Source organism: Alnus glutinosa, chromosome 8 (genome assembly GCF_958979055.1).
Source record: "Alnus glutinosa chromosome 8, dhAlnGlut1.1, whole genome shotgun sequence".
NCBI lineage: Eukaryota > Viridiplantae > Streptophyta > Magnoliopsida > Fagales > Betulaceae > Alnus > Alnus glutinosa.
The window spans coordinates 19,764,957-19,779,078 of NC_084893.1; the positions used below are offsets into that span (position 1 = coordinate 19,764,957).

A 14,122-nucleotide genomic window follows, 5' to 3' on the forward strand; every position below is an offset into this window, starting at 1 on the left:
AAAGGACACGTGGACCCATCAAAGGCTGCCTCCCTTTTGTTGTGGAAAAATCTTGGGAGAATTATCAACAAGAATACCATTGCATCAATCAAGTTTATAGTTGACTTGACTTTATATATCACTCGATCTCAAACCAAAACTACAAATTACTTACTCCCTTCTTTCCTCACTGCTTTCATCTCTCTCTCTCTCTCCAAACTCCTTCGGCCAAAATGAAGATGTTCCTTGTTCCAATATTTCTCCTTGCTTCAGCTCTCTCCTTTTGCTTCGCAGCCGCTAGATTGCCGGATTCTGAAGGTATATATATATATATATGCTCACCACACAGATGCATGATCTTTAAATTTTATTTTCTTGCCTTTATTTGTTACCTGAATAAATCATATATGGTTTCATGGTGATCGATCGATGCAATTAATTCAAGTATTTTCATCAGGAAAACGTCCAAATTTTGATGGGTTGATTAGCCTTTTAATTCCTTTTTCCACTTGACAATTAGCTTGCTTAATTAATGTAGCGCTGATTTGATCACTTGTACGTGTTGATTTTCTAACTTTTGCAGTGCAAGCTTTACGTTACATAGCGAAGAGTTTAAGGAAGACGGACTGGAATTTCAGCGTAGATCCATGCACTGGACAATTTGGATGGCTCGACCCACCACTAGAATTATTTGAGAATAATCTTACCTGCAGTCCTGGCTGCTCCAATGGAACTGAGTGCCACGTTGTCAGCATGTATGTCATATATCTCTATCGTATATACACATACGCATCCACAGACATATATATATATATACATATATATGTTTCACTGAGATTGTTTTTTACTAGGGGTGTGCACGGGGCGGGTTTCCACCCTTTTTGGCCCCGCCCCGCGCACATGCGGGTTGGGTAAAGAAGACCCGCAAACATCAACGAGTGATGGTATCCGTGCGGGGCGGATCTGCTTGGGGCGGGGGGCGCGGGTTTGCCGGGCGGGGCGGGTTGGATTAAGTAGGGGCAATTTCGTAAATTTTTTATTAAATTTTAAAACTGTAAAACTGAATAAATATTGATTTTGCTGTTATAAAAAAAAAAAAAAATTATCATTTTTGTATATAAAAACCTGATTAACCATGTAAAGTGTAAAATAAATTAAAAGTTTAAAAGCCCATTTCAATAATTAAACATTTTTTTTTAATAAATCAACAATTCAAAATCAGCACTCACTAGTCACTATTCAGCAAGTATACATGATTTTTTTTTTTTTTTTTTTTTTTTTAAGTAAATATAAAAATCAACATTCAAAGTTAATAATATAATCAACAAATCAATAATTCTAACAAAATCTTCAGCATCCACACAATGATTTAAAATATTTTACAATTTTAGCATCTATCAAACTAAATCCTAAGTAAAACATACACAAATATAAACAACATTAAATCTTCAACATCTATCAAACTAAATCCTAATTAAAACATACACAAACATAAACAACATTAAATCTTCAGCATCTATCAAACTAAATCCTAATTAAAACATACACAAACATAAACAACATTAAATCTTCAGCATCTATCAAACTAAATCCTAATTAAAACATATACAAATATAAACATAACAAGCAAAAGCAACCTACCTCCCACCCAAAGGTCCCAAACAAGCAACACATTAACCTTAAGTTACAGATTCAACAGTAAAATTGTAAAACACAAACAAATCAAACTAGTAGGCTAGTAGCACACATTAACACATAAAACTTAAGTTACATTAAAAATAAAGTAAAAGATAATAGCAAAATAAAAAAGGCAACTTCAATCTTCAATCTTCAATCTTCACGTCACTTATCCTCCTCAAGCAACATATTGATTTTCTTCGAAGTTATTTCTACAAAGAATGAAAAAAGAAAAAGAAAAAAAGAATTACATTCTCAATTGAAACTGATAATTAGAATTTTTCAATTTGTAAATATTAAATATCAAAATAAATTAAGAAGTGAATACTGAATAACATAAATCTTACCTGAATCGAGCTTATAACTTTCAGGATCTTCAATCATCTCTGTGTCACAACCATTGCCATTGCTCAAGGGTTTTGATCTTAGCCAATTTTGTGCACATACCAATGCTTCAACTGTTTTGGGGGCCAATGAACTTCGAAAAGGATCCAATACACGCCCTCCAGTGCTAAACGCCGACTCTGAAGCAACTGTAGTAATGGGAATGGCCAATACAATCCGTGCTATTTTGGCAAGTACTGGGAATTTAGATGAGTTCACCTTCCACCAATTTAAAATATCAAAATTCACATTTGGTTTTTCAACATCTTCCATCAAATACCGATCTATCTCCGATTTGTTATGAACATCACTTTTTGAAGTTAGGTAATTATGAAACTTGTTCATGAAGTGAAGTGAAAGGTTATCAGTTTCTTCTATCATTGAGGAACCTTGAGGGCATGCATAATCACTACCATGTTCAACTTGAGATGAAGTCCCTCCAGCATCAAAGTGATCATATAATTTTTGAAGGTAGTGCTTCAATTTTTTCACCATATTAGTACACTGCTCCTCATTAAGAACATCCTTGAACCAAAATTCCAATGACCCCAATTTGGTTCGTGGATCAAGTATGACAGCAACAAACATAAACACATTCACCTTATCTAAATCCCCCCAATACTTATTATACTTCATCATCATTCTCTCTGCCATAGAACTCAACACATAATCACCACTATCACGATAGAATTGTATATGTATTTGAATGCCACAAATTTCTTGCCAATACATATTAGAAGTCACATACAAAGACCCTGAAAGTCGCAATGTGGCATCATAAAAAAGTTTGAGAAACTTGAGAAAAGTCCTAATACGATCCCAGTCATCATAATTAGGAGGTCCCAAACCTTTTTTAGCATTCTTTTCCTCAGTCAACGAAAGCACATAATTCCCATCATACTCTTCCAAAAGATCAAAAGCACTCTGACATTTTTCAGCACCTTCTAACATCTTAAAGGTGGAGTTCCATCTAGTTGGAACATCAAGACACAATAAACCCTTGAAAGTAATTTTTTCCCTTTCCATACAATATTTGAAGTTCTCAAATCTTTGGGGAGAAGACTTCACATACTTCACTGCACTTCTAACCTTCACAATGGACTCATCAACCTCTTTCAAACCATCAGACACAATCAGATTTAAAATATGTGCACAACACCTCACATGCATAAATTGATTCTCCAATATGGCACCAGTCTTATGAGCCGTTCTCTTCCTCAAGTATTCCAAAGCGGTATCATTAGAAGAAGCATTGTCAACTGTGATAGTGAAAATGCTACTAATACCCCACTCAAGCATACACGACTCAATCTTTTGTCCAATGGTCTCACCTTTGTGGTTATGAAGTAAACAAAAGTTCAAAATTCTTTTGTGCAAATTCCAATTACTATCAATAAAATGAGCAGTGATGCACATGTAATTCAGGTTCTGTACCGAAGTCCAACTATTAGTGGTAAGACAAACCCGAATATCGAATGTCAAGAACATTGCCCTCAATTTTTCCTTCTCCAACATATAAAGCCTAACACAATCTCTCATCATAGTATAACGGGAAGGAATTGAATACCTAGGTTCAACTGTCTTCATGAAGTTTTGAAACCCTTCACCTTCCACAAATCTAAATGGTAACTCATCCATAATAATCATCTTTGAAATTGATTCTCTTATTTTTGTAGCATTATACTTGGTAAAAACAAGATTACCACATGTCCCTTCGCCCACTACCCCTTGTCCTTCCTTCTTAGCCTCAAAACTCAACTTTGTTTGGGACTTATCAAATCTACCAGGATATTTTTTACAACTTCTCCTGATATGTTGTAACATGGATGAGGTACCGTGGCTTCTAGGGTGACAACTAAACAATGTCTTACAATAATTACATTGTGATTTAGGATCCTTCGGATCACTCTCCTCTAACCTAGTAAAATGTTCCCAAACCTTTGATGTTTGCTCAGATTTCTTAGGTTTGTGTGGGACAGCTGAACTAGGATTTTGAGAGCCAGAAGTTTCTATAGATCCAACCCCAACCCCAACCCCAACACAGTCAACATTATCATTCAACATGGAAGGCATGGTACTGTCCAAAAGACTAGGTGCAGATGACGCAGAACTAGAACCAATAGTATTATGACGAGGAGTTGAATTATCATCCATGACTTGAGTCTACAACTCTACATTAAGTGGGAAAAAAAAAAAACATAATCAATAGCAAGTTAAACATAATTAAGCTGAACTTTTATAATCTTATTTAAGAGATTAAAAACAGCAAGCTAAACATAATTATTGATTAAGCTGAATTTTAAATCATATCAAACAAAGTTATGGACTTGAACTTGTAAAAAGTACGATTTAGACCAACAAAGGCAGGAATATAAAAATTAACAACAACCTAAACATAATTACTAATTAACAACAACCAGAATCAGCACCAAAAAGAAGCATCATCATTTATATACTTCCAAAGACTTTCTATTCTCACACATTATTTTCCAGTCATAGCTCCTTAAATTATACACGGAATCAAACTGGTATAAACAGAAGTTCGTTTTCCTACTTGGCGTCCTATGTAGCTATGATTGGGGATTGGGGATTTCTTAGTGTAAGAATGGACCACCAGCGTCGTGCTCGTGCCTACATCCCATTCAATTCTCGATTCCAGGTTGTCTAAAACTTGACAATGATAGCATATTTGGTCCAATAAAGACTTGATGATTGTGACTCCCTCTATTGATGCTCAAAACAGAGTTGTTGCCATTTGATGAACCTAGTAAAATGAGCCTCCAACTTGATTTACCACGGATAACAATTTACATTAAATATATTTGCTTACCCATCTTTCTTTCGTGTTAACCGGAAAAAAAAAAAATAAATAAAAAAGAAAAAAAAAAAAAAGCAAGAAGCTTGGCCCTTGACCCTATCATAACAAAACAAGGCTTGACATTTTGCTCTGTTATAACAAAAATCATTTTATGCTCAAACTCTAAACAACCCAAATTTATCACGAGCCAAAATTTAAATATGTTATTAAAAAATTTAAGCACGAGCAATAGGGCCAGAAGCAACATAAAAAAGTTTTTAACGCAGCAAGAGCAGCAATGTAAAAGCTAGAATGTCTCGACTTTGGCAGAACGTAGGATTTCACTTTGATAGCGGTTTGAGTTGAAAAATAAAATATATTAAAAAAACAATTATTGAACGTAGGATTTATATTTTTTTGGAGTATTTTTTTAACAAATCTTAAAAATTAGAAGTTAGAAGGTACCTTGCGGTTGCCGGTCGGAGACTTGGAGCCCTTGGCCGTGCAGTTGTAGGCTACAATAAATTCAAACATGAAATTAAGTTAATAAACTGAAATATAAAAGCAAAGACAATTAAATATGAAATATCGGTGTTAGAGAAAAGAGAAAAGACTACCACGAAATGAAGATCGGCGTAGATGGATTAGGGGTAGACTTAAGCCTGGCAGTGGACTAGTGGTAGCGGCGGCGCAAGGTGAGACCGTGAGACTGTGAGGGGTTGAGGGCACTGATGGGGTGGAAGGGCCGAAGACGGGTGGAAGGGCCGAAGAGGCGAAGAGGAAGCGCTGGCGTGGACCGTGGTGACTGGTAGTGGTGCCGTTCAGTGGATAAGTGAAGACACTGAAGAGTGAAGTCTGAAGAAGTGAAGAAGAGAAATTAGAGAATACAGGAGGGGGCGGCGCCTAGGTTAACTTTAGTTTTAGGGTTTTTTTACTTTTTTTTTTTTTTTTTTTTTTTTTTTTTTTTTTTCCTACGGTGCGGGGCGGGGGGGGGCGGGTCCCCTGTATTTTCCCTAATCCGAACCCGCAAACCGCACCGCACCGTGCGGTTTGCTGAAGAGAAAACCGGTATCTGCTTATAAGGGGTGCGGGCAGATGAAGTTTAGGGGCGGGGCGGATCGGGTCTGCGGTTCGGGTCGGGTTTCCGCGGGTCCTGCCTAGCCCTATTTTTTACACACATTTTTCCGTATATATCTCGTCTACATGCATCTTTAATGAAAATGCATTACTAATAATGGGAAATATTTACAAAAACTCAAAAGTTCTTAAGAGTATGCCTAAAAAATAAATTACTGCAAATACTAAATTTCGTATACTGAGTTAAAAGATTTTGATAGTGTGTTACTAACTTAAATAGACTAGAACACGTATCATAATTTGATTAATTTTAACATGTCACGCTATCAAAAATTTGTTAAATAAGTGAATGATATTTAATTATAAAATATAAATTATTTTTTTTAAAATATCTTAGAGACCTCTAAATTTATTTCTATAGAAAAAGTTAATTAATTATTTCAATCGAACAATTTTGCAATTGTTTTCCTTTTATCTTTAACTGTGGCCGTCCAAAAATATCCTAAATGAGTGCTGAGGACCACATCTTTTAGTCGCATTCATACTTTTGTCAAATTGTAGATGGAGATAACGTATTAAATTGGTGTTGATGGCCACGTCTTTTTTTTTTTTTCCTCATTTACTCTGCTTTTAAAAAATAAAATTAAAAAAATATTATTTTCAAAATATTTTTAGTGACCTCATTAAATTTTACAAGTAAAAATAGTTAAAATTCACTTTTTTCTATTTTAATTATTCACATTTTTAAAGTACTCACAATAGCCTCACTATTTTAACTATGTGTTATCATTATTTTATTTAATTAATATTTTTCAAAATAGAGGTCTTATGTGATGCATGAGATAAATAATAATAATAATAATAATAATAATAATAATAATAATTTTTTTTTTTTATATATAGATTTGATGAGTGAACAGTGCACATGACTAGTGTTAGTGAGATTTCTAGCTAGAGAGCCATTTTGAACATTTTCACCAAATTAACTCAACAAAATAACTACTAAAAGTGCTCTTATTAACTCTCTGTGCAAACCCATCTCGTTGGCATTATATAATGCACAAAAATTGTATACAGTGTTCTTTAATTTTCACGTCGTCATCAACATTGTTCTTTTCATTGGAGCTAGAGTTGTTCAGACTTTGATGTATACAGTTTTTATTTTTTTTTATTTTTTTTTTAAGGACTAATGCTATGCATATAGAGACAGAGTTAGGGTGGCAGTATAGGTCAAAGCCCAAGTTTGTTTGCAAAAATAATTTAACAACGAATAATTTGATTTTCAACTTATTTAGTCCCTTTTTATTATAAATTTGGGCGATAGGGGATATTGATTGTAGTACTAAGTACTTCTTTGCAAGCTCTAATATGATCAGAGTTATAAGTAAGCATCTCCTGTACCATATAAGCAACGCCAAATCCCTCTAGAGCCCAAACTTCCATTTTTCCTACCCGTTCATGTCCTCCTTGTTTAGCCCTTCCTCTAAAGGGTTAAACAAATTTATAGGGTTATTAAATTAACCTTTTAGTTTTTATTATAAAACAAACGTTAAAAAATATTTTGAGAATTATTTTGGAAAGTGTTAGCCAAACACCAAAAAATCAAAAATTTCTTTAAAAATGTTTTTATTCTAATATATTTTCCATCAAAAAGGATTTTACATTGAAAGAAATGTAGCCTTCTATATATTCTTATTCTTAATCTTAGCCAAATTAGTTAATCTAGATCAGGTTAATTAGATTGATTGCATGGAATGGAATAATTACATTCATTTCTCATATTATGAGTCATTTTTTAAAAAAAGAAAAAGAAAAAGAAAAAGAAAATATTTAGGCACACACTTGCATTCATGATACTTTTTAGTTGTATTTCACAGAGAAAGCACTCACCACTGGGTGAAAATAAACTGAAAAAATAATTTGATTAGAAAAAAGTTGCAATTTGTATTAGATTTCTCGTCTTTGAAGGGGAAAGGTACAATTTGATTAGAAAAAAGTTATTTAGGTTCCTTTAGCCTTTAACCCATGATCTTATTGACTTATTGTCATATATGTATTCATATGTATATATATTGAGAAAGTTACGCCCGGTAACTAAAAAACCCCACTCTCTATTGGATGTACAGAATTCTCAAAGCACAAAGTCTCCCCGGCACACTCCCACCAAATTTGACTGGGTTGCCTTTCCTCCAACGAATGTAACTACTTCACCTTCTTGTACTCATAACATAGATGCATAGATGTTGTACGCAGTTTAATTTCTTTCATCAACTGACTTTCCTGTAAACTCATTTCTCTATTTCCCTCTCATGTCAGTGACCTCACCCGCAACTACCTTAACGGTTCAATCCCTCCGGGATGGGGTTCTTCCACGCAGCTGGTCAACATGTACTCTCTCTCTCTCTCTCTCTCTCTCTCTCAAATTCTTTGATGAAGGATGATTTTAATTACGTAAAGGTCTTATTGCAGTTCCCTTCTTGGAAACCGGTTAACGGGTTCTATCCCCAAAGAGCTGGCAAACATCCCAACTCTAAAAAACTTGTGAGTTCTTATCACCCATTTGTTTCTATTTGTGATATTTTTTAGAGGTCTGTTATCAAGGAATTCGGTTTTATTATTTGTAGTACGGTGGAGTTCAATCAGCTTTCCGGAAATCTTCCTCCAGAGCTTGGCAATATGCCCTCCATAGAAAGATTGTAAGACCATTTTTGAATTTTCACTCTTACAAGAATCTTCTCTCTTTTTATTTGTTTTGAGAATTAATTGGATTGGCTTTTCTATTGAAAGATGTTGAATCCTGATGCTGATAGCTCAATTGGTTTACTCTTACTTATGTGTTGTTGTTGTTGATGATGTTGTTATAGTTTCCTCAGCTCGAATAATTTTACTGGGGAGCTGCCTGATTCATTTGCAAGGCTGAAAACATTGACGGACTTGTAAACTACTATTTCTTTCTTTCCGTATCAAATTTTTCATATGCTTGCAATTAGTTATTAATTCTTTTTTATTCCTTTTGTCCATTCAACGTAATGCAGTCGGATCAGCGACAATCAATTTTCTGGAAAGATACCCAATTATATTGGAAACTGGAAAAATCTTGCAAAACTGTGAGAGCTTTGTTCCTTTTTCTTTTTTAATTGTGTATAAGGATTTTGGCTGTTATGTGTTATCCCTCATTAAATCAAAATTTGGCACCAACAGAGTGATTCAAGCAAGTGGTTTGAACGGGCCAATTCCTCCTGGCATTGCTTTTTTGGAAAACTTAACGGACTTGTCAGTATCGATCTTCTATTTCACAGCATTTTCAGATGGAATTGCATTTGAATTACTTTGTTCTTTGTTGAATTTGATATGCAGGAGAATTAGTGACTTGAATGGATCTGAAGAACCTTTTCCACGACTTGATAATCTGAAACAGTTGGAAACACTGTAAGTAAAATGTTTCAAAGACATGATTTTTCCAAAGTACCCATCCTTATGGCTACTCGAGTTTAATTACATAGATAAATACTTTTAATTTTCTTACAGGATATTGAGGAGTTGCAATATTACTGGAGGACTACCTGAATATCTCGGGAATAGGACAACGTTGAAAACCTTGTTAGTATAGTACCCACTTTTTCCTCCCTTTTCAAAAATCCTCTTGAAAATGCTTTTATGATAATTTATGGATCATTCAGTATTCTTGCATGGCTTAGAATTCCTTTTCTTCTTCTTGTGTTGATTGACATAAACCGACTTAGGTGGCATTCTTGATATGGAATTTGTCATTTTTTTTGTTTCTAGATAATACTAAGGAAAGAAATTTTGTACCTTGAATTTATGAGTTAAAAGATTCATTTTCTTTTCTTCCCCTAGCTCTATTGAACACATTGCTTTTTCTACATAGAGGCTAACATTTCTAATCCAACAATATTTCTGTGATTTTTTTTTTCTTCTCTTGTTCACCTTTTGCCAGTTGATGAAGCCTTTTAGGCATTGAACATGACTGTCTTAATTGACGGGGCTAACTGTGTTATTTGGTGCACTTGAGAAAACTAATTGAGACAACTTTTTTTTTTTAATGTCAGTTTCTTGGTGGATTCTCTCCCTTTTTGCCTTTTCTTTAGTCCATCTTGAAATCATCATTCCAATACTCATTTTAGAGGCTTGTTGTTTGAACTACCCCAGCCAACAGTGCATAAAACCTAGTTGGCCTAATTAAGCCTATAAAGTTGAAAAATGTGAGCAAAATAAAATTCTTATATAAAAACGATTGCTTTTTCTTGTTTTGATAACTTCAATATGATTTTTTTTTTTCAGAAAACGACTGATTTCTTAGGGTGCTATTTGTTTTCTAATTCATTTAATTATAATTTTTCCTGCAGAGATCTCAGCTTTAACAAACTAAGTGGAGAAATCCCAGACAACTTTGTCGGTCTCGATAAGATAAAGTTCCTGTATGCATTTTAAGTTACATGTATACTTTCATATATCAAACTGCATACGACCATTTCTGTAAAGCTAAGAGGCACTGTGTGTGATCATTACCTCATTAGTGGGTATATATGAAAAAGAAATAGTTTAATCGCCTGATCAATTAGGCAATATCCAATTTTATTAACTGGATTACTCCTAGATTCTGGCCTACTTCCCAACACTCCTACCCCTACTTGCTAGAGTAGGGATGCCAATTTCATGTAATTTGTCATTGTTAGTATGAAATCATCCAAAGCATAAATATTTATTTAGCCATTGGATGTGTTAAAGATTTGAATCCTCAAGGACATGTTTACCTCATGATCTGTAATGCACAAATTACATAATGATACTGAATTGTTAATATTGATTTTGTTCAGATATTTAACCGGCAACTTGCTAACTGGAGAAGTGCCTCATTGGATGTGGACTGATCAAGGGAGCGGCAACCGCAACATGTAAGCTTCTCTGCCAAATTCTATATATTCAATTTGATAACCAAATATGTTGACGTATTTTTTTTATCCTAATCATTATGTAGTATTTCATTAATAATGAAAATCGTGCCTCTTACCTTGTTGACTCTTTTCTGGAACTTTATTTGCCTTTATGACTCAGTCAGTTTTACTTCAACTGAACAAATTGTATATGTGTATGACCTTTGGTAATATGTAGTTACTTGCATGCTTTTATAGCACTTGCTCTATTTGATTAGTCTGAATGTCAAAATGTGAAGAAAATTTGACGCATTTAATATTAATCTTAATCATTAGAGAAGTGACATGAGCAAAACAGTATGCGTCTTTAGGGAGTAATTTACTGAAACCTATTAGATACTTCATTAATCAATTGTGAAAATGAGGGACTGAAAGCATATCTGAAGGAAATAATGTATTGCTTACAAGTTTTAATCATCTCCAAGAATTTTTACTGCTGAGAGTTCCCAACTGTTTTTACCCTCCTTGATTTTACTTCCAGGGAATTTTTATAAAATATATAAAAAATGGCATCCCAACTTCGACAACAGGATCCATAGAATATGCATTCTCAATGGCATCCACTATTCTGGTATTTGTTTATAGGATTGTTAGCAACAAAATAAGACTATAAGGGGATGATCATTTTAGGCAGTATTTGCTTAGCTTATGATAATTGATTAGTTGCTAATCCCCTGAGTGGTGGAAAGAGCTTGTCATTTTTCTGCATAAGTTCAGTTGTAAGTTTAATCTCTTGGATTGTATAGACTGAAGTGTGAGAACAATTAAATCTGAATAGTATCATCTCTTCCAAGTACATAATGTACTGTAATGTACAATAAAAATTTTCTGGTCATGCTACATTATGGAAGATAATGAATCATATTGCTTCTTTTGTGTGCAGTGATCTTTCATATAACAAATTTACGTTTGAGGCATCTGAGTTGTCAAATTGTCTACATAGTTTGTAAGACTTTCTTCTAAGCATGTTTGTCTGAATGCAAGCGCTCATGGGCATATTCACTAAACTTTTTTCTGTTATTTTCTGCAGGAACTTGTTTGCAAGCTCTTTGATTGGCAATAACTCGTAAGTATCAACTTCATCTATCAAAAGTATGCATCACAAAATTTTCTGATATTAAATTTCTTGTGTATTGCCTTGATATGAGTAAACATAAATCCACTTTTGATGCTAATAATAACTTGTTTTGGACCTCGATCTTTCCAACAGTGGCATGGTTCCATGTTTGAAACGTTGTCCCGATCAAAGCAGTAAGTTGAAATGCCTTATATTTCCTAAAGATTGTTATATTCTCATGATTACCTTTGTTCAATAGTGTACCGACCTGGTTTGCTTTTCCTTGTCTTGGCTGAGAGGGGGTGGGGGGTGATTGGGACATTTATAGCCAAAACTTTTATAATAGTCGTGCAATTTCTAATGAATAATAGACTGTTCAGGTAGACCTTATTATAGCGAATAAGCATAAAAGATTGTATAAAATCTAAAACTGAAGGAAAAAACTTGATGAAATATAATGTGATAAATTTTTTTTCTAATATTGTAGTGCTTTGACCAAGCGATAAAACCTCAACAGCTGGGGGTGGACCTCTCTAGGTGTTATTTTATTTTTTTATTATTTGTTGGAGTATACAAGAGAAGTGTTTAAGAAGGAAAAGAAAAAAGAATAAGAAAATCATTAAAGCTAATCACAAAGTGAGCTAGGAAAGCAGCAGTACAAGAGAACAAAGAAAAGAAAAAGAAAGTTATAAGCTCTTCAATCGTCCTTTCTTTGTTCTCAAAGTTTCTATCATTTTGTTCCCTCCACAAGCACCACAAAAGGCAAGAAGGAAGTATCTTCTACATGACAGCACTTCAAGAGCGACTACCCGTCCACTAGTAAGCGAATAAATCTCCCACCTGAAGAGGCATAATTCAAGAAAACTGAAGTGGCTGAGATAGCATTCAATAAGGTGCGTGCAACCTCACAATGGAGAAGAATGTGATGCACAAACTCCTCATTCACTTTGTACATACAATACCTATAAATTACAATGACATTCTTCTTTCTAAGATTATCCAAGGTAAGGATCTTCCCTAGCATTGCCGACCAAGCGAAAAAAGTCACTGTCAAAGGAACCTTGGTCCGCCAAATACTTTTCCCAGGGAAAGGATCTTCCTCTTTGCAAGCAAAGACCTTATAGAAAAATCTAACATCAAACTTCCCTTTGTGAGAAGGAGTCCAGCAAAGCTTGTCTTCCCCTTCACTTCTCACTCTTCACCTAAGTAGGTGATCTTTGAACTCTTCACCTAAACCTCCCTATAAAAAATCTCAATGGAGCTTCTCTATACGATTTGCCACACAAGCAGTAATAGGGAAAAGAGACAAGAAGTATGTGGGAATATTGAAAATAGTGCTCTTTATAAAGGTAACTCTACCACCCTTGGACAGATACATCCGCTTCCAACTGGCCAACAGCCTTTCAATCTTTCCAACAATACCCTCCCAAATATACTTGATCTTAAAAGAGACCCTAAACAGAAGACCAAGATACTCTAAAGGTAAAGAGGAAACCCCATAACCCAAGATACTAGCCAATCCATCCACATTATCCACACAACCCATAGGAACCAAAATAGACTTTGCCAAATTAATCTTTAAACTTGAGACAGTTTCAAAGGACAAGAACAAGACACGTAGATAGCGAAGATGGTTAGGATTATCCCCACAAAAAACCAAAATATCATTCGCGAACAATAGATGAGAAATGTTAACCACCTCAAAGTTTCTAGATCCAACAAAGAAGCTTGATGGAAGACCTTTATGAACAATAACAATGAGCAACTTACGTAGAGCCTCCATAACAATGACAAACATAAGAGGAGACAGAGGATCACCCTATCTTTGCCCACAGGAGCTACTAAAGAAACCAAATGGAGTGCCATTCACCAAAATGGAGAAACACACCGAAGAGATGTAGTGCGCTATCCAAGAACACCATTTCTCCCCAAAACCACATCTTCTCAACCTATACAATAAAAAATCAAAATGAATTTGGTGGGTTCAATACTTGATGGGTCTCTTTCTTCTATATGTAAGCCACATGTGATGTGTGACTGCCATTAATCGTGAGGCTTGTGAAATTTCAAAAGGATTAGTTATTTGAAGTCTTGGCTTTTGAGTAATGGAGAGGTGGTGTTTTGTTGGGGCAAAAACTTTTGTGGTCTTGGTGGCGAGATTGGAAGAAAGGAGGAGATTCTCCGGCTTGGTTCTTT

General features: G+C 34.6%; 2 protein-coding genes across 2 annotated transcripts; one reads left to right on the forward strand and one right to left on the reverse strand.

Annotated features, from left to right (window-relative positions):
- The first annotated feature begins 212 nt into the window (after positions 1-212).
- LOC133876190 (probable leucine-rich repeat receptor-like serine/threonine-protein kinase At3g14840) lies at positions 213-11,939 on the forward strand. The gene is made up of 15 exons (XM_062314475.1): positions 213-297; positions 563-734; positions 8,041-8,112; positions 8,231-8,302; positions 8,384-8,455; positions 8,539-8,610; positions 8,779-8,850; positions 8,950-9,021; positions 9,116-9,187; positions 9,272-9,343; positions 9,443-9,514; positions 10,282-10,353; positions 10,753-10,830; positions 11,753-11,815; positions 11,900-11,939. Exons 1-15 carry the CDS (start codon positions 213-215, stop codon positions 11,937-11,939), a joined length of 1,158 nt encoding a protein of 385 aa, XP_062170459.1.
- A 1,239-nt stretch (positions 11,940-13,178) lies between these two features.
- Positions 13,179-13,709, reverse strand: LOC133876191 (uncharacterized). Its single transcript, XM_062314476.1, has one exon. The coding sequence runs from the start codon at positions 13,707-13,709 to the stop codon at positions 13,179-13,181; it is 531 nt and encodes a 176-aa protein (XP_062170460.1).
- Positions 13,710-14,122: the final 413 nt, after the last annotated feature.